The sequence below is a fragment of the Myotis yumanensis genome, unplaced genomic scaffold (genome assembly GCF_028538775.1).
Source record: "Myotis yumanensis isolate MYYU_CA2020_CCGP unplaced genomic scaffold, mMyoYum1.0.hap1 SCAF_13, whole genome shotgun sequence".
In the NCBI taxonomy this organism is placed as follows: Eukaryota; Metazoa; Chordata; class Mammalia; order Chiroptera; family Vespertilionidae; genus Myotis; species Myotis yumanensis.
In genome coordinates, this window is record NW_027223764.1 from 1,014,397 (window position 1) to 1,041,664 (window position 27,268).

At 56.3% G+C, this 27,268-nt stretch overlaps 2 protein-coding genes across 2 annotated transcripts in view; one reads left to right on the forward strand and one right to left on the reverse strand.

Moving 5' to 3' along the window:
- Positions 1-297: 297 nt before the first annotated feature.
- On the reverse strand, positions 298-2,643 carry CUNH10orf120 (chromosome unknown C10orf120 homolog). The gene is made up of 3 exons (XM_070432035.1): positions 2,471-2,643; positions 1,686-1,761; positions 298-1,026 (listed from the first exon to the last, which is right to left on the reverse strand). The coding sequence occupies exons 1-3, from the start codon at positions 2,641-2,643 to the stop codon at positions 298-300; spliced, it is 978 nt and encodes a 325-aa protein (XP_070288136.1).
- A 20,293-nt stretch (positions 2,644-22,936) lies between these two features.
- The window catches only part of LOC139021630 (scavenger receptor cysteine-rich domain-containing protein DMBT1), a 29,247-nt gene continuing 24,915 nt past the window's right edge, over positions 22,937-27,268 (forward strand). The window contains exons 1-6 of the mRNA XM_070432032.1: positions 22,937-22,946; positions 23,629-23,691; positions 24,682-24,999; positions 25,103-25,132; positions 26,436-26,474; positions 26,592-26,739. Of these exons, the coding sequence (XP_070288133.1) occupies positions 24,696-24,999; positions 25,103-25,132; positions 26,436-26,474; positions 26,592-26,739 (521 nt within the window). The 5' untranslated portion in view covers positions 22,937-22,946; positions 23,629-23,691; positions 24,682-24,695. The remainder of the gene's footprint in view (positions 22,947-23,628; positions 23,692-24,681; positions 25,000-25,102; positions 25,133-26,435; positions 26,475-26,591; positions 26,740-27,268) is intronic.

Sequence of the window (27,268 nt, forward strand, 5' to 3'; positions counted from 1 at the left end):
AGCCCAGCCCAGGTTGCTGACCCAGAATGACAAGCTGAATTAACAACCCCTGTTTTAAGCCGCTACTTTTCGGGGTGATTTGTTTCAGCTGATACAGGCCCTGGGAAGGAGGTGGGAGCCGAGAGCCAGGAGCGGCCTGAAACCAGGAAGCCTTAGCAGGTGGGTCTTAGGTTGAGGGTCTCCCGCCCCCCAGGAGATGGGTCCCCAAGAAGACACGGGGGGAGGCTCCTGGACAGACAGAGCTGCTAGAACAGTGCGGCCTGGACGCTGGGTGCCCCGAGGGGAATCAATAAAGCTTTAATGCTGGTGAGACGCAGTCTTGCCCGGGGGCTCTCTCCAGACACCCTCCTGTTTGGGGCGGGGGCTGGCACGGGCCATGCCGCTGGGCTGGAGGCCTCTCGAGATGAAGTCCTGGTTCATGAGCAAGAGGTCCCCTGGGAAGTCCGCCAAGCGAAAGAGGCTGCGGTTGGTGAAGCCGGCGATGGACCGCTCCGCTTTCTTGGTGGCAAAGAACGGCTTCAGCTCGTTGGGCTGGTAGGTGAGCGGTCTGGGGGGCTCTTTGGACTTGAAAATGACACTCATTTTGATCTCTTGTCTTTTTGTGGTGGTGTCCTCGCTCTCCCCGGGCGCGGCATCCCCGTGGGCCTGGCCGGCCACCGAGTCCTCGCCTCCGGCCGCGGGGGCGCCGCCTCCGGGGGGGCCGCCGGGGGACCGAGCCCTCTGGATGGCGGGCAGCGGCCGGGTCTTCAGCGCCCGCGCGAACTGCATGCGCTCCACGTGCCTGCAGATGTCCTGCCTCTCGCGCGGCGGCACCCGGAGCTCCTCCGGGGACACGGTCACCTTGGCCGTCCAGACCTTCTTCAGGAGCCCGCAGGGCGCGAAGGTCGGGGGGAACTGCTTCCTGTACTCCAGCACCTGCTTGTAGTCCGACGACCGCAGCTGCAGCTCCCGGAGCATCTTCCGCTCCTCCTCCTGCTTGTGCGTCAGGAACCTTCTCGAGGCCACGGTGTGCACGCCGCCTAGACGCTGGCCACAGACAGGCCGTGAGCGCAGCCGGGACCCCCTCCTCCCGCCACCGCTCAGCGTGCCCCAGGCCCTGTGTGGTGGGCAAAGGGCGCACCTTTGGGGTCAGACAAGCCTGGGTTCAAATCCCAGCTCTCCTTTTTGTTTTGTTTTTTTAATGGTGTCTTTCTTTTATTTATTTTTAAATATATTTTTATTGATTCCAGAGAGGAAGCCGCACACTGAGGATGGAGTTCACAACCCAGGCATGTGCCCTGACCGGGCATCGAACCCGGGACCCTTCAGTCCGCAGGCCGACGCTCTATTCACTGACCACACCAGCCTGGGCTGGACTCTCCTTGCCGACCATGAACTGGAAGGAATGGTGTGACTCACGGGGCCGTGGGCGGCCTCCGGAACCGTCCCTATGAGAGCCGCTGGCGCCAGGTAAGGCTCAGGGGAGGCGCCTCTGCCTGGGACGCTGCCGCTCTAGTCCTCCCGGGGCTTTCAAACAACGGGGCACTTTGCTCTGCCAGCGCCGAAGCCACGGGCCACCTCGGCCAGCCTGTGTCCTGACTGGGAGACTTCCGTCTCTACCTCGGCTGTTTGGGAACCTCTGGCTCCCCCGGGGTGACCGCCGCCCTCAGTAGCCACCCCCCTCCCCCAAAGGTCAGGGCACTTACCAGGATCTCTTTCTCCAGCGGGGAGTACTTCCCGGGGGCGATGCTGGGGTCTGATGTGTGGAATTTGGTCCATGTCCTGGGAGGTGGAGAGGCAGGTGCGTTAAAACTCTGGGAAGGGCCTGGCCAGTTGGCTCAGTGGGTAGAGCATCGGCCTGGGGACCAAAGGGTCCCGGGTTCGATTCTGGTCAAGGGCACGTACCTCGCCAAAACCGGTTTGGCTCAGTCGATAGAGCATCGGCCTGTGGACTGAAAGGTCCCAGGTTCGATTCCAGTCAAGGGCATGTACCTGGGTTGCGGGCACATCCCCAGTAGGAGATGTGCAGGAGGCAGCTGATCGATGTTTCTAACTCTCTATCTCTCTCCCTTCCTCTCTGTAAAAAATCAATAAAATATATAAAAAATAAATACATAAATAAATAAGGGCGCGTACCTCAGTTGCAGGCTCCTCCCTGGCCCAGACCCTGGTCGGGGCTCGTGCAGGAGGCAACCGTCGATGTGTTTCTCTCACATCGGGTTTCTCTCTGTCTCTCCCTCTCTCTCCCACTCTCTAAAAATCAGTGGGAAAACATCCTCGGGGAGGATTTAAAAAATAAACTTCTGAAAGGGGCTCCCTAGCGCTCCCTTTGGGAATGGAAACCTCACAAACGGTGATTCCGAGGAGCCAGGCGAGGCCGCGGGCGGGGATCATCCGGGCACGGGCTGGGCGCCGCCATACGCAGCCTCTGGGGTGGGGGTGGGGGGAGGACGGGCGGGAAGGAGCAGGCAGGAAGCCCGGCCGCACTCACCCCACGGGGGCAGCGGAGTCTCGGTCCCCGCGGCAGCACAGGGGGTCCTGGTCCTTGACGGACTCAACTGAGCTCAGCACCCCATTCTTCAGGGGCTTCCACTCGGGGGTCCGGGGGTCTTTATCCCTCTCCTGCCCAGCCTTCTGGCCGCCGTCCTCCCATTCACTGAGCATGGCCTGGCCACAGGCCGGATGGAAGGTGTCGGGGCCGGAGTGGCTCTTCCTCAGGCAGTTTCAGGGGAGCCCAGGGGTGGGCTCCCATGGTTCTTGCATCATAACCGGCCCCTGGGAGTGATTGTGAGGTCTGAACCCTGGCTGAGCCGCTCGGAGCCGCCACCAGCTTCCAGAGGGAGGTGCCCTGTGGGTTCCCTTATCATTACATAACCGCTTCCTGGGCCCGTCTGGCGTGGAGACGGCGCCAGGCAAATCCACCTGTGGTCCTGCTGGTCCCGCTGCGCCCACAGGGGCAGGAGCCAGGGCGATGGGCAGCTCCCTGTGTCTGCAAGGCTGCTTCCTGCCTGTCGGGCCTCCTGAAACCCAGGCGCGAGCAAAACAGGAGAGCCCGGCTGTGCCGCTCAGCGGTGCAGCCTCGACCTAGGAACCAGGAGGTCAGGGTTCGATTCCCGGTCAGGACACAGGCCCGGGTGGCAGGCTCGATCCCCAGTGGGGGGCGTGCAGGGGGCAGCTGATCCATGATTCTCTCTCACCATGGATGTTTCTGTCTCTCTCTCTCCCTCTCCCTTTCTCTCTGGAATCAAGAAAAAAAAATAGAATAAATTTTAAAGCAACGACAGAAAAGACCCTTCCCCTGGAGCCGCAGCCGTCAGCACCGCGGTGGTTCTGCCGCCCTGACGGGCAGCGGTGGGCGAGGCGGGCTCGTCTCCATTCTGTCTTGTTGTGTCCCATCCCCAAGGCGTCTGCTGCAGCTTTGTCCCCTGTCTGCACTGCTCTGCGCGCGTCCGAGAAGTCAGCTACTGAAAGGAGAGTGTGGGGGGAAGCAATGGGCCCCCCGGGAGGGCGTCCTGTCCCACCCAGCTCAGCGGGTCCGGGGTGCTCGCTCCAGCCGGGGTCTGGTGGCAGATCTGGGTCCCCGGGCGATGGGGAGCCACCAGGCAGCAGAGGCCACAGCCTGGCGCCCTCCGTGTGGCCGCAGCGACAGGACGGCCTGGCCCGCGGCTGGTGTGGGGGCGAGCGACCCACTTGTGTTTCTCTCACCTGCAGAAGCGCCCTGTGCTGGCGGGCTGGCCATCGAACGCGTGCTCTGAGTGTTCTGCGAGCATTGACGTGACTGGCAAACCTCCAGGAGAGAGGCCGGTGACGGGGGTCAGGCGGCGTCTGTCTGCTTACAGGTGCCGCTCTCTGAGGGCGACCACGGGCCCCAGGACACTTCCTGTGGGCCCAGCCGCTCACCCACTCTCAGGGGCGCGTGCACGTGCCCTTGGGCACGCCGTGAGCTCAACTCTCCACTAGAGGGTGAGGCTGGAGACGGACCAGGCAGCGCTGGCCGGCGTGGCTCCGTGGTTAGGGCGTCCACGGATGCACCCAAAAGGTTGTGGGTTTGATTCCTGGTCAAGGCCATGTGCCTGGGTTGCAGATTCCATCTCCTGGCCCTGATCTGGGCTCATGCGGGAGGCAGCCAATCGATGCGTCTCTCTCACACCAATGTTTCTCTCTCTCTCTTCCCCTCTCCCTTCCTTCCTTCCTCCCTTCCATTCTCTAAAATTCAATGGAAAAAATACCTTTGGGGGAGGATTAACAACAACAAAACAGAGATGGCCTAGACGGGTCCCCCTTTGGGAAGGCCTCACGGTGGGGGTGGCACAGGCCTACGGGAGGTCAGTGCACGGGACACGCCTCGTTCTGGCAGGAGAAGGGGCTTCGGTGCTATGGCAACCTGGGAGACACCCCAGCCAGGGGCTCCGAGGACCTCCCTCGGGGCAAGCTGTGCGTCTACAGAGACGAGATGTGCACGGATCTGGACACAGAAAGCACACGCGTCCGCCACCCTGGGTTTTGGTGACATCGGGCAGGGACCCGACTCTGTGAACTGCCAGGCCGGGAGCAGGAGGAGGTGGGCAAGGCGGGGCGGGCGCGGCGCCCTCCGGGGAGGCTTGGGATGGGAGGCCTCTGCTTGGCTGCAGGCGTTGGGGGGCGGGGGCTGATCTGGGTCCCCACCGCCCAGCTTCCCCAGGAGCCAGCACTGCTGGTCTTTGCCAGGAGGTGGGAGGAGGCGAAACCTGCCGTGGTGCAGGGAGGGTCCTTCACCCTGGAGCCCGGTTCCTCATCCCCTCGTGGCCTCACGCAGCCCCCCCGACATCCGGCCGCACCCAGCGCCCAGGTTGAGGCACTGCTCTGGCCCTCGGCTTCTCCCTGTCCCGTCCCCCTGCCCCCTCTCCCCCGGCCCCTGGCCCAGGGCTCTGCCCGCCCCGCCAGGGACCTTCGCACTGAACTCCTTGTCCCCAGCGTGACTGGCAGCGCGAGGAGGCCCGTTAGGGGCATCTCAGACAAAGGAGCCGGTGTACTGGCAAGTTCCAATGATGTGCCCAAGGTCACACCATTCCAGGCAGAAAAAGCAAAACAGAACATGGGCCCGCCCAGCTCAGGATAATCTGAGCTTCGATTCCCCAGGAGGCGGTGTGGCCGCTGGACCGTGCAAATTGGTCTGATAAGGAGATTGGCGTTGAGCACGAGCTGCGGAAACGCGGCAGGAAAAGACGGGGGGCGGGGGCAGTGCCCGCTGTGTGCCCGCCAGGGACGGCCTGTCTCAGTCAGGACGCCCCGAGATGAACACTGATATCGACCGTGCATTGCCTGTAGGCACGGGCCTATGGCGCTCTATGCCCTCATTTAAATATGCGGATACATTTTAAATGGTGTCAGAGTCCTAGAAGGCATCTGCTTCCAAAACAAACCAGATTAGCCCGGCTGGTGTGGCTCAGGGGTTGAGCATCGACCTATGACCCAGGAGGTCAGGGTTCAATTCCTGCTCAGGGCACAGGCCCGGGTTGCTGGCTGGATCCCCAGTGTGGGGCGTGCAGGAGGCAGCCAATCCGTGATTCTCTCTCATCATTGATGTTTCTAGCTCTCCCTCTCCCTTCCTCTTTGAAATCAATTTTAAAAATCTTTAAAAAATAATAATAACAAATAAAAAACAAACCAAAAAACCCCAAAGCAGATTAGCAGTGTAGTAACCCGCTGTGCTGAGCGGGGTGATCCTGGAAATAGCGAGCCTGTCTCAGCCCCCGACTCACTGCTGTCCTGACAGTTTGCGATGGGGAGTTCTGGCCCAGGAAAGGGGTTGGGGCTCCACGTGGTGGGGGGTCACTCAGGGGGCTCCCTGCGCACCAATAAGAAAGACGCCCCCTTTTTGCGGCGGCACAGGGACAGCGATCCGTGCCGGCGGCCGGCCGTGGGCAGGTCTCCATCCTGCATCACCGCGGTTTCTCGGAAACTTCTCCGGTATCACCATCCTCTTGGCGAGCAGCCTCCTCGTGTTTCGTTACATGCAGGCGTGCCCTCCCCCAGGTCTCCCTTCCCGCCTGGCAGCGGGGCAGGTTCTCGCCCTGGAAGCATCCCGCCTGCTCCCCGGGTTTTCCGACGTCTGTCCGTGGGAACCCCGTCTTTCCCACACACCCAGGTGGGAGCTAAGAGGCGTCTTAAGGGCTGAGCCGCTCCACATCCCCAGAGGCTGTGCGGACGGTGGTCCCTGCGCTAGCCCCCGCCGACCCCCGACCCCCGGCCTCCCCTGAGACACCCCGGGAGGCGCCCGGCCCTCTGAGCAGGCTTCGGGGTGCGTGCCAAGAAAACCGCGTGAGTTATGCACACACAGGAAGGTCTTATCTTAAATCCCTCGCTGGCAGCGGCTCTGAAGATACTGGAACTCCAGGGGGTGAGAGGGCAGGACTCCCAGAGGATCTTTGGGATCTAACCCGGAGGAGTACATTTCTCTGACCTTCAACTGGTGCCTCGGACCCGAGTCCGGGGAAGAGGCCAGAGTGGCCCGGGCTGGAGTCTCCAAAGGGCGCTGGGCGCGCACGCATGGCTGTGCTGTGCCCGTGCGTGAGCCCGTTGGTTCTGTGAACAAGAAATCAATGGTTAGTATGTTTATGGAACTCAGAGAGGAAGGGAGAGGGAGAGAGAGAGAGAGAAACATCCATGATGGGAGAGAATCATGGATCGGCTGCCTCCTGCACGACCCCTACTTGGCATGAGCCTGCAACCCAGGCCTGTGCCCTGACCAGGAATCGAACCGTGACCTCCTGGTTCATAGGTCGATGCTTAACCACGAGCCACGCAGGCCGGGCTCACATGGCTTTTGAAGGACAGAGACAGAGAGCACGTGCACAGGCCGCCCGAGCCCTTGGCCTGCAGCTCATTCCCTCCCCAGCTGACCTCTGGCGGAGGGCGGGGGGTCCATTTCTCCCCGAGTCAGTTTCCTGCCTATAAAGCGGAGGGAGATACCGTTATGTTCTGCTAACTCACAGGACGATGAAAAGAATTAAAATGAAATAATGTCCAAGAAAATGAATTAGCCCACAAAACGTGTTGTAACGCTGACCGGCGGCTGCCCCTGGCGACCTAGGAAGGGAGCGCATGCATTTGGTTTAGTCCCGTGGTCGGCAAACTGTGGCTCGCGAGCCACATGCGGCTCTTTGGCCCCTTGGGTGTGGCTCTTCCTAAGCCTTAGGAGTACCCTAAGTAAGTTAATAACAACGTACCTACCTATATAGTTTAAGTTTAAAAAATGTGGCTCTCAAAAGAAATTTCAATCATTGTCCTGTTGATATTTGGCTCTGTTGGCTAATGAGTTTGCCAACCGCTGGTTTAGTCGGAGGCTCTGGCCTGACCACAGTGCGAGCGCCCCAGTCAGTTGGGTGTTCAGCGCATCCAATAGGCACCATTAGATGCCAAAGAGATTTTGGAAAAGAAGAACGAATGTGGAACCCTCAGTGGTAGTAAGTGCTGAGCAGATACAAGGACTTGCATGACTGTTATTGTACTTGACTCCACGTACGGAAACTTCACTTCAGCTGCATGGTACCCTCTGCCCTAGACAGAGGGGCTTCCGCGGGGAGACGAGTTACAGAAAAGCAAACACACCCAGTCTGGCTGTGAACGCTCGTCCAGCTCCGTTTCTTCTGTCTGTGCCACGCTCTCCCCCTGGGTGCCTCTCTCTTCCTGCCTTGGCTAAATTCACCTGGGTTATGATTAATGACAATGAGACTGTTAGAAAAGCTCAAAACCGCCCGGCCGGTGTGGCTCAGGGGTTGAGCATCGACCTCTGAACCAGGAGGTCACAGTTGGATTCCCGGTCGGGGCACAGGCCTGGGTTGCAGGCTCGATCCCCAGTGTGGGGCGTGCAGGAGGCAGCCGATCCATGATTCTCTCTCATCGTTGATGCCTCTAACTCTCTCTCCCTTCCTATCTGAAATCAGTAAAAACATATTTTAAAAGGGAAGAAAAGCTCAAAACCTCTGTCACAGGGACATCTATTGAGAAAGAAGCATCTTGCTCGGGAAATGTACAAGTCTCCTGCAGACGCCTACTTTTTTAAAAAATATATTTTATTGATTTTTTTTTTTTTACAGAGAGAAAGGGAGAGAGATAGAGAGTCAGAAACATCGATGAGAGAGAAACATCGATCAGCTGCCTCCTGCACACCCCCTACTGGGGATGTGCCTGCAACCCAGGTACATGCCCTGGACCGGAATCGAACCTGGGACCCCCCAGTCCGCAGTCCGACGCTCCATCCACTGAGCCAAACCGGTTTCAGCAAGACGCCTACTTTTAATGACTCCGCCCAGTACCCCTCTGAAGTAAGCGGGGGTGGGGGTGGTCGTACTGTCTCCCCCTTTGGGGATGAGGAAGCGAAGCTGGTGGATGGAGTGCGTTCCCTGGGTCACAGCGGAGGAAACAGGACCCCGGCCCTTCGAGCTGCAGGCCGGCTCCGGCCCTCCTGCCCCGGGTCACGCTTGCCCATCGTGAGCAGAGCGGGCCTGGCTGACCTTGGGTGACTACACACATGAGGAGCAAGAAGCCATTCCTGCAGGTCGTGGTGACCGACACGGTGGGTTCCCCAACCTGCAGAGTGGCCTTTGGTCACTCCTCCCCCGAGGACACTTCCCACTGGTTTTTAGAGAGAGTGGACGGGAGCGGGGGAGACACAGAGAGAGACACAGCGATGTGAAGAGACGCATTGACCGCTTGCCTCCCACTCGCACCCCGACCAGGGCCCGGGATCGAGCCTGCCACCGCAGTGCGTGCCCTTGACCAGAGTCAAACCCGGGACCTTTCAGTCTGAAGGCCGAAACGCTAACCACTGAGCAGAGTGGTCTTTACAGGTAAGAGCAGATGGAGTATTCGGTTGGAAAAGCACTTCCTTTCCGCGTCTTTCCACAATCCCGGCGCCCGCGTCTGTGCACCGCCTGCCCTCGCCCGTCGCGTTCACAGGTTTGGATGACAGCTGCCCGGGGGGCGTGTGCTCTGTCGGAAACCTTGCATGGGGCTCCGAGCAGAGGAGAAACCTCAGGCCACGGGCTGACTTGCTCCTGGAAGCCAAGTGCGAAGAAAAGTGGTGCTGGGGGCACACTTGTCTGACGAGCATCAGGTATGGGTGCGTCCCTCAGGGCTCGTCCGCGGATGTGCAGTCCCAGGCCTCGCGCTAAGGGAGCGAGGCCGCCCGCAGGCCCAGCGAGCAGCTCAAGGGACTTCCGTCCCTCAAAGGGCGACAAGCTAGTGGGGGAAATAGACTCAGACGCCGTGAACTACCATTAAGGCCGGACGGGCTCAGGGTTCACAGAGAGGGCCGGTGGGCGCGGCGGGAACTCGGGAATGTGGTTGGGAACGAGGAGAAACTTCGAGGACGAAGGACAGGCGGGCGTGGGTATTGAAAGAGGAGTCCACTCCAGCCGCGTCTTCCCTGAGGCAGTGCCGCGGGTGGGAGGAAACGGGGCGTCAGGGACACCCAGAGCTCCTGGAACTTGGGGTCCCCCCTGCCCAGCCGGGACCAGCTCACCACCTGCCTCGCACCCCTCCGGCTGCACCTCCCACCCACTCCGCTCGGAGCAGGGCCTCCAGCAGGTAGCACCACCTTCTCCCGCAGTGAGTGCTCCGCCCGGCCAATCCCGGCCAAGGGCATCGAGTTGCATGGCCGCCCAGGGAGCCCAGGAGCATATAAGGCCGCCCGGCCCATCCTGCAGCAGCTGGACACCTCCCGACATGGGCTGCCCGGCCCCGCTCCTGGGGCTGCTGCTCCTGCCCGGGGTTTTTCTACTCGAAACAGGTACAGCCGTGGGTGCCCGAGCCCCTTGCTCCTGCCTGTCCCTGGGAGGACAGGGCAAGTGTGGGTGCCCCCGAGAGTCCCCCAACCCCCTGTGGGGAGGCTTATAATGAAATCCAGACCATGAGGGCCTTTCCCGTGTTGGATGCAATCCAGCCCCAGAGGGAGACGTTGCTGTGACAGCCACCGAGTGCCTAGCCGTGCTTGCAGGTTTGGGGGCGCTGGGTCAACGGTGTTCTGTGGGTTCTGCTCTGTGGGCGAGGCACCGGCCCATGCGCTGCTCTGTACGAGGGTGGCTCTGTTGTTAGGGTTCTGGAGAGAGATGGGAACAGAAGGAGCACTTGGTCCAGCCGGCGTGGCTCAGTGGTTGAGCGTGGACCCATGAACGTGCCCGGTTGCAGGTTCGATCCCCAGTGGGGGGCGTGGAGGAGGCAGCCAATCAGTGATTCTCTCTCATCCGGATGCTTCTCTGTCCTCTCCCTCTCCCTTCCGCTCTCTGAAATCAATAAAATATCGATTTTTTGAACCCCTGTAGGGTCCTGGGTTCAATCCCAGTCAGGGCTCAAAAAATCAATATTTTTTTTAAAAGAAGGCGGAGGGCTGGCCGGGCTACCTCCGGGCTTCGACGTGCTCTCTGGCCCGCACGCTGACGTGGGGCAGTGGAGGTGCTGAATTACGGTCACGATTCCTTTCCTGCTGCTGAAGGCGTTGAAAAATGTACCACGAAAGAATACCTTCGCCTGAAACAGTTGACGTGACATGGAATTATCTAGATTTGATTCATGACGTCTCCTAACCTGAACATCGCTCCCCTTTTATTTCTAAAGAATTGTCAGTTCCGTAATCTTAGCCTTAGTCTGCACTCCACATCCAGTCCTCTTAGAGTCGTTTCAGTTTAAGTTGGAACGGCACTAATTCAAGCTGTCCACATAATTTCGATTACTTTTATCGTTATTTTGTGACTTGAGGGGGAAATGGTAAAGTTCTCTGTTACTTAGCTTTCCCACTTACACGAACAAACAAAAGCTCGGGAATTATTCACTGTAAAGACAAACCTAACCACCACCCACAGAATAACGTTTGATTGTGAAGTTCATACTCAAGCTCTCCTTTTATTCTGCAGGTAAGTGAGTAGCTACTCAGACCTGTTTGCTAGGACACGCGAGGGTGTGCAGAAGGATCTAAGCCAGCGGTTCTCAACCTGTGGGCCGCGACCCCTTTGGGGGTCGAACGACCCTTTCACAGGGGTCGCCTAAGACCATCGGAAAACACATATATAATGACATATTGTTTTGTGATGAATCACTATGCTTTAATTATGTTCAATTTATAACAATGAAATTGGGGGTCACCACAACATGAGGAGCTGTATTAAAGGGTCGAGGCATTAGGAAGGTTGAGAACCACTGAAGCGGTCTCCTGCGTCCTCTGGGGCCGGGGCCTTGTTGGCGTTTACACGTCTGATGATGAGTGAGCACGGGAGTGTGACTTAGGGCCGAAGGTCTGCGTGGTTCAGGCCCCGAGTCCCCGTGTCCTGACCCTGTGAATGTGGCAGGTTTTGCACCCCTCCGGCTGCTGCCCTGGCTCTCACCGACAAAGGGGAGGATTCATTGGGGAGATTTAATGGGATAATGTTCGTAAACGCCTTGGAAGCCTCAGGGAGAAGCGGCTAAGTCAGGGTGAACTGTCATTAGACGCGACAAGCTCTACACTGGGGATCTTAAACCCAGAAGAGAGGACAATGCGATGCTCAGCGTCCGATTAGAGCGTTTCCCGGGTATCCATCCCCAAGAACCAGGAGTTTCCTCTTTCAATATTCCCACCACAGGTTCAGGCAATAGATGCCACATCGGTTTTTTTGGTGGTTTTTTAAAAAATATGTTTTATTGATTTTTTTACAGAGAGGAAGGGAGAGGGATAGAGAGTCAGAAACATCGATGAGAGAAACATCGATCAGCTGCCTCCTGCACATCCCTCTACTGGGGATGTGCCCGCAACCAAGGTACATGCCCTTGACCGGAATCGAACCCAGGACCCTTCAGTCCGCAGGCCGACGCTCTAGCCACTGAGCCACACTGGTCAGGGTGATGCAGCATTGTTACATGCCAGCAGGAAGGGGTGTTTTTCTCCAGCTGATCAGCACCGAGCAGGCGGGCGCTCGGGGAGGGAGGGGGGCTGTGCCAAGTGTATGTGGAAAATACATGGGGCTTTCTTGCCCTGCTGGTGTGGTTCAGTGGATAGAGCATCAGCCTGTGGGCTGAAGGTCCCGGGTTCGATCCCAGTCAGGGCACAGGCCCGGGTTGTGGGCTCCATCCCCAGTAGGGGGCATGCAGGAGGCAGCTGATTGATGATTCTCTCTCATCATTGATGTTTCTGTCTCTCTCTCCCTTCCTCTCTGAAATCAATCAAAAAATATGTTTTTTAAAGGATTTAGAATAGACGTGTGTGTGTGTGTGTGTGTGTGTGTGTGTGTGTGTGTGTGTGAGTGGGGGAATGGAGACAACCCCCGTTTGGGACAGTGAGTATAAGATTGCTGGGAACTAGGGAAAAGCTCCCTAAAATCCAGCGATTCTCTTAAGACATCACCTTGGTAACGACTCGATGATAAGTGGAAACAGCCCCGAGCAGATCCCTGGGCAGGAAGGTCAGCGTCACCTCTTGTCCCGCCCCCTCCTCCCATCCCCCTGAGAAATGAAATCCTAGCGCGAAGCCAACCAAAACGGGGCGATGCGTTACCCTGAGCTGGGCCTTCGATAGGAGGGCTCAGCCCTCCCTTGCTCTGCCCTGTCCTGACTCCCTGCCAACCCTGCGCACCGCGGGCACTCGGGGTGACACAGGGACCCGCTCCCCGCACGGCGGGCCCAGCAGCGGGCACTCAGAAGTGGTCAGAGTGAGTGAGTGGAAAACAACGCCTGTGACTCCCCACTGCTGCCCGCTGCCCGCTCCTCCAGGGTAAGCGCGCCAGGGTCTTGGGTGTTTCCTCAGCTGCTGGCATGGAGGGGGTTTGAGAGGCCCGGGGGCCTTGCAGACGCCACAGGCCAGTAGCTGTTGTCTCGGGCCGGCCTGGCCCTGCTCCAGCTGCGCCCGCCCCCGGCCCCCACCTGGGCTCGCGCCACCTCTGCCCGAGTGTGCACTTCCCTCTGCGCTTACAGACGCGACCTTGAGCTCCCAGGAGCGTGGGATCAGCGATGCGATACGGCCCTGGAGGTGCTCGTGGGCTCCTCAGCGGTTGCACAAGCACCTCCAGACAACGGCCCTGAGAGCTTCCGGGAACAGCGGGCCTGTGCCTGGAGTGTGGTTGTCCCCTGCGTAGAGTTTATCTGCTCAGCACGAGCCAAGGCAAACAGTTAAAATGTCCCTAAAACCGCAAGGCGATCGAGTTGCGATCTGCCCAGCTGGGTGCACACCTGCTCTGCCTCCAGGCCCGAGACTGGCCACCCTCCTTCCCGTCTCCCTCCGGCCCACAGCCCCCCGCCCCCCGCCCCCGGGGCACTCAGCCCGGGCTCCCCCTGGCGCCATGTCTCAGTCGGGGTGGGAGTCGGTGGTGTCAGATCTGGGCTGGGCCCCGGCCGCCTGCTCGCATTCACCCCGGCCAGGCATTCAGCACCGCCATGCTGTGCCCTGCTGTGCCGCCGGCAAGCTGACAGCTCCTCGGGCCAACCTCCCCTCCCACCCGCCCACACGCACACACACCACACACACACACACACGCATGCATGCACACCCACCCACACGCATGCACACTCACCCCCACATATGTAAACGCACACACACCCATACGCATGCACACACTCTCACATGCATACACTCACGCACATACACACACCCACACATGCATGTATGCAATGTTCTCACATACATGTGCTCATGCACGTGCATGCACATGCGTGCACACAGCCACACGCATACACAAGTGAATTTCCACCAAACACGTGGCTGGTATTCAGCTTGCCACGATGAAAGGTGCGTGTGTGTGATGGGAAGAGGGAAATGGCTTCGTGGGTCCAGAGCGGTGAGCGGGTCACGGCCGAGGTTCCCGTGGTTGCAGCCCGGGGACTCTCTCTGTGTGGCACTAACGTAACCAGTATGTGTGCAAAGTCCATTCAAACAGCTCAGACACTGGGGGCCAAGTGTGTGCGTGCGTGTGTGTGTGCCTGCGTGTGGGGGGGTGTATGCACGCATGTGTGCGTGTGTGTTTGTGGGGGGGGGTGGCTTGTTTGCATTTATCTTTGGTTTCTCTTTTCCCCCCTCGATTGGCTTTATGTGGTCGGGTGGGGGTTAGAGTTCTATCAGCGCGTCTGTCTCCTAGCCGCGGGCTCCGCCTGTTCCGTGGCACCAGGAGTGTTTGCCTCCCGATTGTCACGGAGTCCGCAGGGCAGACACGCAGCACAGCGGAGTGGGACACGTGTGGCCGGACACGCCGTCCTGCTCATCACGTATGTGTGTGATGGTTAAGACATTCTTATTCCTGGAGTCACATTCTTTCGTGATGAAATTCATTTTGGTTGAAGCTTTTCTAGGGCAACACTGGCCCTTTCCTAAAGTGACCTTCTCTCCCCCACCTTCTCTCCTCCCTTCTCTCCCCCCACGTAGCCGCCGAGACTGAGCGCCTAAAGCTGGCACTGGGTGAGTTCGTGCTTCTGTCCCATCGGCCTGACACTCCCCATTCTCTGCAGCCCTGGGCAGGCAGGAGGCCGGTGCCAGGGGAGGACGCGCAGTGGGCAGTGCCGGTCATTTGACATCTGTAGCAGATGCATGTACGCGACACGGATAACAGCCGTGTTCCCCGAGGGCCCGGAGGACTGACGGTGCCCGTGGGTCCCGAGAGTCAGGGGCCGGGAAAGGGCTCGGATGTGGACGGGCCGTGGTCACCGGCTCTGGTCCCAGGTGGGCACCGCTGCCCTGGCCGGCAGGTGGCGCTCCGGCCCGGGGTGAGGGCTGTTCTGTGTGCCATGCAGGGCCCCGAGGTGCAGCCGTCGCCTCTGGGGTCCCTTCAGAACGATCCCATGGGCAGGCACCTCCGAGCGTCCGTCCGTGATGTCCCGGCAGCACTGTCCGGCCCGTGTTCCTCGGGTCCGTTTCCCACCTGTCCCCTCAGGTGGCACTGACGCTCAGAAGCAGGTGGAGTGAACGTCTCCCCTTTAACCATGTGAAAACCTCTCCGTTTCTCTTGTGCCCACAGATGACGGGGACTCGGACGCCATCCTGTCAGGTAAGAGGGCGCCCACCCTGTGCTGACCCCCCAGAGGGTCTCATGGTCCCTCCAAATTCAGGAAAGAGAGCCTCCCTGTGACCCCCAGGAACCCCGTGGCTGCGTTTGTGGGGAGCTCGTTCTCAGGCGGGGCCCCGAGATCCCCTCCGTCCTCAGAGCGGAGGGCGCTGCCGGTGTCTGGAACGAGTCCTGAAACCATCGGGCCTGAGTGGGTCCGAGGCCACCTGTCGGCGTCACTCCGGCCGCTGCACCGAGGGCTCCAGGCTCGCTCAGCGGTTACCGGCCGCACTCCGTTCCGCGGAGGAGGCGGCGTTTGAGCGCGGGTGACACCGGCTCATTCTGCGTGTCCTGTGCCGAGGCCCCCAGTTCCCACAAACCCAGTGTGTGAGACACACCCAAGCACTGCCTTCGGCTCTGGGGTCAGAGTCCAGGAGGAGTCTCACCAGCGAAATCGCCGTCCAGGGTCCTGTCCCCCTGGAGGCCGCGGGGCAGGACCACGCCTGCCTCTCCCGGGCCCTGGGGCCGCCTCCTCCTTGGCTCCGCTCCTTCTTCCGGCTTCAAAGCCAGCAGGGTCGTGTGTTCGAATTCCTCTCTGACGCTCCAACCTCCAGCTCCACTTTTAAGAATGCTCGTGGCCCGGCCGGCGGGGCTCAGGGATTGAACATCATCCCAGACACCAAGAGGTCAGGGTTCGAGTCCCGTCAGGGCACAGGCCTGGGTTGCGGGTTCGATCCCCAGTGTGGGGCGTGCAGGAGACAGCCGATCCATGATTCTCTCTCATCATTGATGTTCCTGTCTCTCTCCACCTCCCTTCTGCTCTCTTTAAAATCATTAAAACATTTTTTAAAATACGAGGGAGAATCATGGATTGGCTGCCTCCTGCGCACCTCCTACTGGGGATGGAGCCTGCAACCCAGGCCTGTGCCTTGACCGGGAATGGAACTCTGACCTCCTGGTTTATAGGTCGATGCTCAACCACTGAGCCCCGCCGGCTGGGCAACACGTAATTCTTATCACAAAACGCCAAACACCTGCCTGGGACGTAGAGTCTGGGAGAGAGGAGATGGGGTGAGTGAGCTGAACAAGACCCAGGGCCCACGGCTGAGAGGCGACTTAGCACGTCTATCACTCACCTAGTGGTCGCTTCAGAGTTGAGGCAAAACTACAACTTATGAGATCATGGGGGCCCTCGCTGGCCACACCCCTCTCAAGTCACTGTGAGCACGTGTGTTCATGAGTGTTTCTTTTGGGGGGAATTCTTTTTTTAAATATATTTTTATTGATCTCAGAGAGGAAGGGAGAGGGAGAGAGAGAGAGAGAGAGAAACATCGATGATGAGAGAGAATCATGGATCGACTGCCTCCTGCACGCCCCCCACTGGGGATCCAGCCCACAATCGGGCACGTGCTCTTGACCAGAATCATACCTGGGACCCTTCAGTCCCCAGGCCGACGCTCTATCCACTGAGCCAAACCGGATAGAGCTTTGGGGGAGAATTCTTATTATTTTTATTTTCAAACTTATCTTCATTGTTGGAAGTATTACAGCTGTCCCCCTTGTCCCTGCCTTGACCCCATCCACCCCGCTGCTGCCCCTCCCCAGCCCTCACCACACTGTTGTCTGTGTCCACGTGTCAGGCCTCTGTGCCTACAAGCTCTGTGGTTAGTCTCCCGCTCCCCGACCGCCTTTCCCCTGAGGTGAGTCAGCCTGTGGGCGCCACGGAACAAAGTAAACTGATGAGCAGCACAGACGGTGGCGCGTGCGACAGGCTGACGGGCGGGTCTGCATTGCAGTGCTGCCTGCTGCCGGCTCCACTCCGCTCCCTCCTCTGACTGCGGCGCGTTCAGCATCACCAGGTAGGACCCCGGCTCCCACCCCCCACCCCCATGACCGAGTTTAACTGCTCAGTTGCACCGCCCATCGCTAGTGACTGCTGTTCCACCTGAGGGCACGCTGAGCGGAGAGGGGGATGGGCCCTGAGCTGCCTGGATTCACGCTGTCCAGCTTCAGTTTGTGTTTATCCCTAATTTTACTGTCAAAGACCATCATGCCGGCGGGCGTGGCTCGGGGGTTGAGCATCCACCTAGGAACCAGGAGGTCACGGTTTGATTCCCGGTCAGGGCACAGGCCCGGGTTGTGGGCTCCATCCCCAGTGCGGGGTGTGCAGGAGGCAGCCGGTCTGTGATTCTCTCTCATCATTGATGTTTCTCTCTGTCTCTCCCTCTCCCTTCCTCTCTCTCTAAAAATCAATAGAAAAATATCCTTGGGGGAGATTAACCCCCCAAAAACTATCTTTTAAAAAAGGGGGGCGAGGCATTTGGGGAAAGCAGGATGGCGTTAGGAGCATCCGCTCTGCCGCCTGAACTTGACCCCAGGCTCGTGAGAGGCCGGTCCTTCTCTGTGAGCTCGTGGCCAGGCAGGCGGCCCTTCAGCAGGGCCAGCTGAGTCCTCTGATGGCGTCTCATCTGTGTCTCAGGAAGGCGTGCAGCCCTGACCACCGCTTCCGTGTCGTTCTAGAGCCACCTGCCATGGACCCACCTCCTTCGAGTCGTGGAGCCGACGATCCTTGGCCCAGCCCGCCAGGTCAGCCACCGGCTCACAGGACACGCCACTGTGCGCGTGAGCCCCAGGGGAGGCCGTGACAGCCAGGGAGGGGGCGGGGCTGCACGGCCAGAGCGAGAGGACCACGCCCCCAGCACCCGCTGAGCTCCCCAACACCCCGCTTTCCTGCCGCTGCTCAGACACATGGGAAAGTTCAGACAGTGAGGGGAATAGGGGAGCAGACAGCCGTGCCCCTGTGCCTCCGGGGCTGGTGCTCACAGTTTGTCACCCTGGGTTCCATCTTGTCAAGAAATAACACATGACAGGCAGCTCTGAGCTCCCCAGACGCCCATCCCCCTGTTCCCTTCCTCCGCCTCGGAGACAAGCAGCCCTGGAGGCGGTGTGTGTCGTTCCCGTTCATTGTTAAGACTTTTACAGAAACAGCTTGTGCGGCTCCATGTGTCCTTGTGGTTTTCTTTCTCACCAGTGATATCGGTGCCTGTCTGTCATCTACTCCTTGTCATTTACTCAATGTCACGTTTCTGAGGTGTATCCGTGTTGATGGCTATAAAGATTTATACATAGATTTTACTGCTTTTAGCAGCTATGGTGTTGAATCTTTTTGAATAAACCCCATAATGGGCGCCTTTCCCCGCGGATAGAAACACATTTCTGTGATGTTTCGTGTCTGCCCGGCTGGGGGCAGGTCCTGGCTCAGCAACGCATGTTCCACCATCTGATCCGCTTTGTGGCGCGATGCCAGGGCCACCTCACGCAGCGGTGGGATGACTGAGCGCTCATAAGTGGGGAGTGATCAAAAATTCCCCCCAATTTGGGAGCCGGGCAAACAGGATGCGTGCAAAAGGCAAGTTTCCAAAACGCACCTTTATTTTTGTTTCCGCAGACGATCCGCCCAGGATGAGGCTCGCCAACGGCACCGGGAGGTGCTCCGGGCGCGTGGAGGTGTTCTACCAGGGCGCCTGGGGGTCAGTGTGCGGGGACGGCTGGGGCCTGCGGGAGGCCCAGGTGGTGTGCAGGCAGCTGGGCTGCGGCCGGGCGGTGTCTGCCCCGCTGGGCGCCCACTTCGGGCCGGGCTTCGGGAAGATTCTCCTGGACAACGTGCACTGCAGCGGTGAGGAGAGCCACCTGGCCCTGTGCGCCCACGACACCTGGTTCACGCACAGCTGTGGCCACGAGGACGACGCCGGCGCCGTCTGCTCGGGTGAGGGGTCCTGTGCTCTCTCCGGGACTCGTGGGCGGAAGGGGCTCTGACAGGAAGTGGGAAGTGAGAAGTGAGCCGGGGCCTCCTGTGGGGCTGATGGTTCCCTCTCCACACTCGCAGGTCCTCCATCGGCAGACGCCTTCCCGCCAGGTGAGACCCATGGGCTGTTTCTAGGCCCCGTGCACCTCTGGTTCTGCCCGGCTAATACTTTCGGTAGAAATGGAATGAAGACGACCCTGTCGAATCGAGCTTCACGCAGTTTACAGGGGCTGGTTTGATTGGTCTATTTGACTTGAAGTCCAACCGGCTTTCCCAGTCTCTGTGTCTGCCCACCACCACAGAGAGGGCTCAGAGCTCAGCTCTGTGGTGTTGACCTTGGCCTCCTGCTCTCAGGAAACCTGCTCACCCTGGCCTGACAGCCCCTCTGCGGAGCGGCTGCCTGCAGAGAGGTCCCAGGCTCCGCTTAGGGTGTGGCCTGGAGGAGAGCGCAACACTGATGAGTAACATCAGCAAAAGAGGGTTTGGAAATCAGCGAGCAGGACACATGCCCAGTGCAGGAACCTCCCAGATCAGAACTGGATTACCGGGCAAGACAGGACTCTTCGGGGCCATTGAAGGACTATAATTAATAGGCACTGGCTTTAGGATATAGTTTTCTGTGACTATGCCCATCAATCATCACAAATCACTTATTTGAGAGAAAATTGCCATTTATGTCCCAGAGTGATTAGATCAGAAAATCATCTGTCTTGAATCTGTGAGGCCTGATTTTTTTTAACAGACAGTGAAACAACACCAGTTGAAAAATCATAGTTATGCAATCTTAGAGTAACTTTGCCACTAGAAGAAACCATGGGGCTATTCCAATCCTTTCCTTTTTATCCTAAAGCAGTGGTTTTTGAACGTTACTTTTCATCAGAATTACCCTGTGGGCTTATTAAAAATGCATAATGCTGGGCCCCTCCCAGAGTTTCTAGTTCAGTAGGCCCAGAGTGGGGTGTAAGATTTGCATTTCCAACAAGTCCAGATGCTTATACTGTGGTAGGGGACCACATCTTGAAAACCACTGTCTTAAAACAAAGAGGAATTTTTTTTATAATCCTGATAAGCAGAAGCAGAATTACCATCATCTTCATCATCGCCATCTTTGCCATTGTCAGCATTGTCATCATCATCATCTTCATCACCACTGTCACCATCATCATCACCATTATCATCATCATTACCACTATCATCACCATCATCACCATTGTCATCATCATCACCACTGTCATTATCATCACCATCACCATTGTTATCATCATCATCAATATCACCATCATCACCACTATCATCATCAACATCACCAATACCATCATCATCACCACTGTCACCATCATCTCCACCACTGTCATCATCATCATTACCATCATCACCATCACCACCATCATCATCATCACTACTGTCATCATCATCATCATCACCATTGTCATCATCACCATTGTCAGCAGCAGCAGCATCATCATCATCATCATCACTACTATCATCATCATCTCCACCACTGTCATCATCATCATCACTATTGTTATCACCAATGTCATCATCACCATTGTCAGTAGCAGCATCACCATTATCATCATCATCATCATCACTACTATCATCATCTCCACCACTGTCATCCTCATCATCATCACCATTATCGCCATCATCACCACTGTCATCATCATCATCACTATTGTTATCACCAATGTCATCATCACCATTGTCAGCAGCAGCATCACCATCATCATCATCATCACTGTCATCATCATCATCACCGTCATCATCATCATCACCATTATCATCATCACCATCATCACCATTGTCATCATCACCATCATCATCATCATCACCACCACTGTCATCATCATCACCATCATCACCATCATCATCATCACCATCATCATCATCATCACCACCACTGTCATCATCATCACCATTATCACCATTGTCATCATTACCATTGTCAGCAGCAGCATCACCATTATCATCATCATCACCATTATCATCATCATCATTATCATTGTCATCATCATCATCACCACCATTGTCATCACCATTATCATCATCACCACTGTCATCATCATCACCACCATCGTCGTCATCATCATCATCATCACCACTGTCATCATCATCACCATTATCACCATTGTCATCATTACCATTGTCAGCAGCAGCATCACCATCATCATCATCATCACCATTATCATCATCACCATCATCACCATTATCATCATCACCATCATCACCATTATCATCATCACCATCATCACCATTATCATCATCACCATCATCACCATTATCATCATCACCATCATCACCATTATCATCATCACCATCATCACCATTATCATCATCACCATTATCATCATCACCATTATCATCATCACCATCATCACCATCATCATCATCACCATCATCATCATCACCATTATCATCATCACCATCATCACCATTATCATCATCACCATTATCATCATCATCACCATTATCATCATCATCATTATCATTGTCATCATCATCATCACCACCATTGTCATCACCATTATCATCATCACCACTGTCATCATCATCACCACCATCGTCGTCATCATCATCATCATCACCACTGTCATCATCATCACCATTATCACCATTGTCATCATTACCATTGTCAGCAGCAGCATCACCATCATCATCATCATCACCATTATCATCATCACCATTATCATCATCACCATCATCACCATTATCATCATCACCATCATCACCATTATCATCATCACCATCATCATCATCACCATTATCATCATCACCATCATCACCATTATCATCATCACCATTATCATCATCACCACCACTGTCATCATCATCATTATCATTGTCATCATCATCATCACCACCATTGTCATCACCATTATCATCATCACCACTGTCATCATCATCACCATTATCACCATTGTCATCATTACCATTGTCAGCAGCAGCATCACCATTATCATCATCACCACTGTCATCATCATCACCACCATCGTCATCATCATCATCATCATTGTCATCATTACCATTGTCAGCAGCAGCATCACCATTATCATCATCATCACCATTATCATCTTCACCATTATCATCATCATCATTACCATTGTCATCATCACCACTGTTATCATCGCCACCACCATTGTCATCATCACCACTGTCATCATCATCAACACCATTATCATCACCACTATCATCATCACCATCATCACCACTGTCATCATTGCCATCATCACCATCACCACCATCATCATCACTACTGTCATCATTATCATCACCATTATCACCATCATCACCACTGTCATTATCATCACCATTGTCATCACCAATGTCATCATCACCACTGTCAGCAGCAGCATCACCATCATCATCACCACCACTGCCATCACCATCACCATCATCACCATCATCATCATCACCATTATCATCATCACCATCATCACCATTATCATCATCACCATTATCATCATCAACATCACCATTATCACCACTGTTATCATCACCACTACCATTGTCAGCAGCAGCATCACCATTATCATCATCACCACTGTCACCATCAACATTAACATTGTCTTCATCACCACTGTCATTATCACCACTGTCATCATCACCACCACCATTGTCATCACCGTCATCATCACCATTATCATCATTACCGTTGTCATCATCATCACCACTATCATCATCATTATCTCCACCACTGTCATCACCATCATTGTCATCACCACTGTCATTACCATTGTCATCACCGTCATCATCACCATTATCATCATTACCGTTGTCATCATCATCATCACCACTATCATCATCATTATCTCCACCACTGTCATCACCATCATTGTCATCACCACTGTCATTACCATTGTCATCATCATCATCACCACCATTGTCATCATTACCTTTGTTAACATCATCACCATCATCATCATCATCATCACCATTGTCATCACCATTATCACCATCATCATCATCATCATCATCACCACCATTGTCATCATTACCTTTGTTAACATCATCACCATCATCATCATCATCATCACCATTGTCATCACCATTATCACCATCATCATCATCATCATCATCACCACCGTCATCATCATCTCCACCACTGTCACCATCATCAGTGCCATCATTATCAGCAGCATTGTTACCAGCAGCAGCACCGTTATCAGCAGAAACTAGTTTACCTGGTAAGTTAAACTTTGTACTTGTGAATCACTTCCTTCACTATTTTTAGTTTGTGTGTTTTTGTGGTTATGTATATAGAGAGCTAAGCACTCAAACAAGAATATTTTAGGTAAATTATTAAGATATCTGCCAACATCTGGTATTATGCAGACAGACAGGTCTCTGTGGAGGAATTAATTTTTCATTTACAGCTAAGAGGCTGAGGTTGCATCCATGGCCTTCTCTTCACCTGGCCCAGATCAGGACACTGGCATTCATGTGCATGTGGCAGAATAAGACTTAGATTCCAGAATTGAATAATCAGATCTTTTGGCTGGAAGGTCACGAAGCTCTTTAGAACTTTCTCATATTATTCTTCCCATTCAATGCATATTTATTGAATACATTCCAGCATTATCAGTTTGTAGATGCTGCTTTCATTTCCTTCAGGTTCCTCAAATATGATGTTCTTAAGTTTCCTATTTTGTTAAAGATTTATTTCTACTGGGCCAAGAATTCAAAGGTCCCTTTACCATGAACAGAATATAGATGAATAAAAAGTTAAGCAGTCTCGTTTGATGGTGCTGATGGTGACTTCCTTAGATGAACTGAAAGAAAACCGAAAGCTTCAGAGCGTCTTGTAATGCAATGTCCACTTGTTCTTTCCCCGCTGCGGACAGTGACCCACTCTGTTGTTCTTTCCAGGGGATGGCTTCTCCGAGCCTTCACTGACCACAGCCCCGGAGGCCCGGACACCTCCACCTGCAGGTATGGGAACCAGTTCCTGAGTCCATACGACCTCCCTGTCCTCGTCTAATTCCAAATTCCCAGCAGAAAATCTGGCCTGATTCAGCACAGGGCCTGGTTCCTCTGAAGCCGGACGTACACTTGAGCTGACTGGGCAGCCTCAGTCATGGGGCACACGGCACTGGCCCCATGCCCCCTCCTGGCTTCGGGTAGGACAGGTCATCTAAGAAAGGGATATGGGTGAAGAAGACATGTACGAGTTACCTATTGTCACGTAAAACCACCCCAAACACAGTGCCTTAGGACAGCACCATTTGTAATTGCCCGTGAGTCTGGGGGTCAGCTGGGCTGCCTTGCAGATCTGGGGTAGGCGTGGCTGGTGTTGGCTGATCTCGGCGGGGCTCCCACATGCATTTCAGGTTAGCTGGCAGGTCGGTGGAAGACCGTCTGGCCTAGGATGGCCTCCCTCACAGGCCTTACATTTCCATAGCTGTTATCTGAGGTGACAGAGGTGACGTGGTCATGTGTCTTTCATCTCCCAGCACCCTGGCTCAGGCTTATCCTCGTGATTGTCCCAGAGTTTCCATGGAGCCCAGGAGAGCCTGTCACCTGTCTCAGACTCAGCTCAGCATGGCTTTGGTTGGGACAGGTTATATGCATCATTAATTCTGCTACATTCTATTGGCAAAGCGAGTCACGAGCCAACAGCCCAGAGTGGAGGCGTAGGAAATGAGAGGGGAGCTGCAATGTCACATCGTGCAGAGCAAAGCTATGAGGAGGAGAAAAACTGGGAACACTGGTGTGAAGGACCGACCCCCGGCAAGCTGTCTTCAACGGGGTGAGGGAGAGGAGGGCGTTAGGGCTCCTTCGAGCGTGGATCTCTCCCGGCAGCCGGAAGGGTGCGAGTTGCAAAGTCATGGAATGCAAGGAAGGCTAGGCCGGGTAGAAGCCAGTCCAGCCATCGACAGGCAGAGGGTGCTGTTCTCACCCCGTGACCCCTACTCTTCCCAGGAGGCTGGGCCCCCATGAGGCTCGTGGGCAGCCGGGGGAGCTGCACGGGCCGCGTGGAACTCTTCTACCAGGGCATCTGGGGGACCGTGTGCGACGACCTCTGGGACCTGCCGCAAGCCAACGTCGTCTGCAGGCAGCTGGGGTGTGGCCGGGCCGTTTCAGCGCCCGGCGAGGCCCACTTCGGGGAAGGTTCTGGCAAGATCCTGCTGGACGACGTGCGCTGCAGGGGCGACGAGGGGCACCTGGAGGAGTGTGCCCACCTCGGCTGGCTCTCCCACAACTGCGGGCACGGGGAAGACGCGGGCGTGGTCTGCTCAGGTAACCCCGCCCCTGCCAGGCCGAGTGGCTTGGGCTCCTCATAGGCAGAACCTACAAAAGACGGGGTAAGAACTCACACAGCCACTCTCATCTCTGCCTACAGGTGCTGCACACACGGCAGGCACGCCACCAGGTAGGGAGGGCGCTGGCGCCAAGGGCAGCGTGCCCACCCCTCGGGGCAGAGGCTCTGCTGGAATTGGGTGTCCCTTACTCTCCTGTGGGGTTGGGGGGGCCTAGCCCGGAGCCCCTGAATGTCCCTCGCGAGGAGGAGCGTACCTTAGGCTCACGTCCGCCTCTCCTCCACTCCACTGCGCACACCACACGCGGGCAGCAGGCTCTAACTCTCGGCTCCCGCACAGCAGACACAGCCCGTCATTCTGAGGGCACGAGGGGACGGCAATGAGACTCGGGTAGGGGGTTAAAATCAGGTAGGCAGAGCCCGGCCAGCCTGGCTCCGTGGCTGAGCGGCCACCTATGAACCAGGAGGTCAGGGTTCGATTCCCAGTCAAGGCACAGGCCCGGGTTGCGGGCTTGATCCCCAGTGTGGGATGTGCAGGAGGCAGCCCATCAATAATTCTCTCTCATCGTGGATGTTTCTATCTCTCTCTCCTGCTCTCTTCCTCTCTGAAATCAATAATAATTTTTAAACAAAGACTTGAGAGGCAATTAAGGACACTTCCCGCCCAGGGGCCGGTGGCTGGTGGGAAAGACCCGGCCAAGGTCAGGCGCCCCCATTCCGTCCCCGTCTCCTCGCCGCTGCCTCGCCCAGTACAGCCCGGCCCCGCGGAGCTCCGTGCTCTGGTTCCCCACTGCTCTCCGCGCCGGCACCCGGAGATGCCAGGTGCCGGCTCTCCTTCACCAAACCCGTCCCTGCGCCCACATCAGCCAGCTCCGCTCCGTGTCGCGCGTCAGGCTAAGGGAACAAGGTCTAGCGACCCTCAGTCCCGCCCCGGGTGGTCGGCTCTAGCAGGCGGGGTGGCCTGGTCCTGGGAGAGAATTTCCAGTGGGAAGTTCTGGGCCAGCTGCCGCTGGTCGGAGAGGCGTCGGGGCGGGAAGGAGGGTCCGAGCATCCTTGGTCCCGGCTCCTGGCCCCTGAGCAGCAGGCGGAAGGGAGCAGCGTATCGGTGCCTCCTGCTGTTCGCCCATCGAAGCCGCGTAGCTCCGGACCCCGGGGTCCCTGGAATTGGCGACAGGAGCCAACATCTCACATCTTTCATTTTCTTAAACCCGATTTAAACATAGCTCATTTGTGTGTGTGAGGAGGGAAGGCTGCACCAGTGTCGGGGAAGGTTCTAGACCGGTGCCTCTTCCCGCCCCACACCAGCATCTGTCCCGCCGCCGGCTCACCCCCAGACGGGCTCCGTGGCTCTGGGAGGGGCCCAGACAGCGTGGGCCTCGTGCCCGCTGACAGTCCGTGTCCCCTTGGTGTTTGACAGGCCGCCCGTCGGCTGCCACGGCAGGGACGGCCACTGCAGGTGAGACTTTGGCGTGAACGGTCTGAATTTGGAAAGAAAAGATAAAAAGTGTGAACTATAACGTGAGTGAACTGAGTGACGGAGAGTGGAGATCCTGAAACCCCCTCCTGCCTTTAGAGAAACCTCGGTGCGGCGGCGTCATCACTAACTCGTCGGGCGCCGTGAGGAACCCGCCGCGGAGTGACATGCACGACAACATGACCTGCGTGTGGGAGATCCGGGCCAACGCGTCCGACCACGTGCTGCTGGCCTTCCCCTACCTGAAGTAGGTCCCCGTCACCGAAGCCGCGGCGCGGCCTAAAATATCAGCATGGACTTCCCTGGTGGTTCCCACAACTAAGTCTCCTCCATGTCTCTAAGTTTTAGTCCAAAATAATCAAAAATAATGAGAGCCCCAGGTTCCTCCCCCAGCTTCCCCTGTCGGCGGCCTCTTAATGTAACTGCAGAGCAATATCAGAAGCATGAGCTTGACGTGAGTACAACACTGTTAGCTCGACTACAGACCTCTTATTCAGTGGTCACCATTTTCACATGCATGTGTGCGCACATGTGTTCATGTGTGTGTGCACGTTGTATGTGTGCACATGTCTGTGTGTGCACGCACGTGTACATGTGTATGTGTGTGTGACAGAGGCTAAGTTTAAGACGCAGAGTGTCTGTATTTCAACCTCTGGTTAAAGATGCAGATTCCAGGGGACCCAGACCTCAGAAAAGAGAAATTTTCCGATTTTAATGTCGTAGTCAAGGTTGACGTCCTTCATAGGTCAATGTCTTAAGGAGACTGCCCCCCAGAA

What these genes read in the sequence shown, in the direction of transcription:
- CUNH10orf120 (XM_070432035.1), bottom strand. Translation starts at nt 2,643, where the DNA reads ATGCTCAGTGAATGGGAGGACGGCGGCCAGAAGGCTGGGCAGGAGAGG. An exon ending in GACTCCGCTGCCCCCGTGGG is followed by an intron (nt 1,762 to 2,470) that starts GTGAGTGCGGCC and finishes TCCACCTCCCAG; the next exon opens with GACATGGACCAAATTCCACA. An exon ending in CGCTGGAGAAAGAGATCCTG is followed by an intron (nt 1,027 to 1,685) that starts GTAAGTGCCCTG and finishes GTCTGTGGCCAG; the next exon opens with CGTCTAGGCGGCGTGCACAC.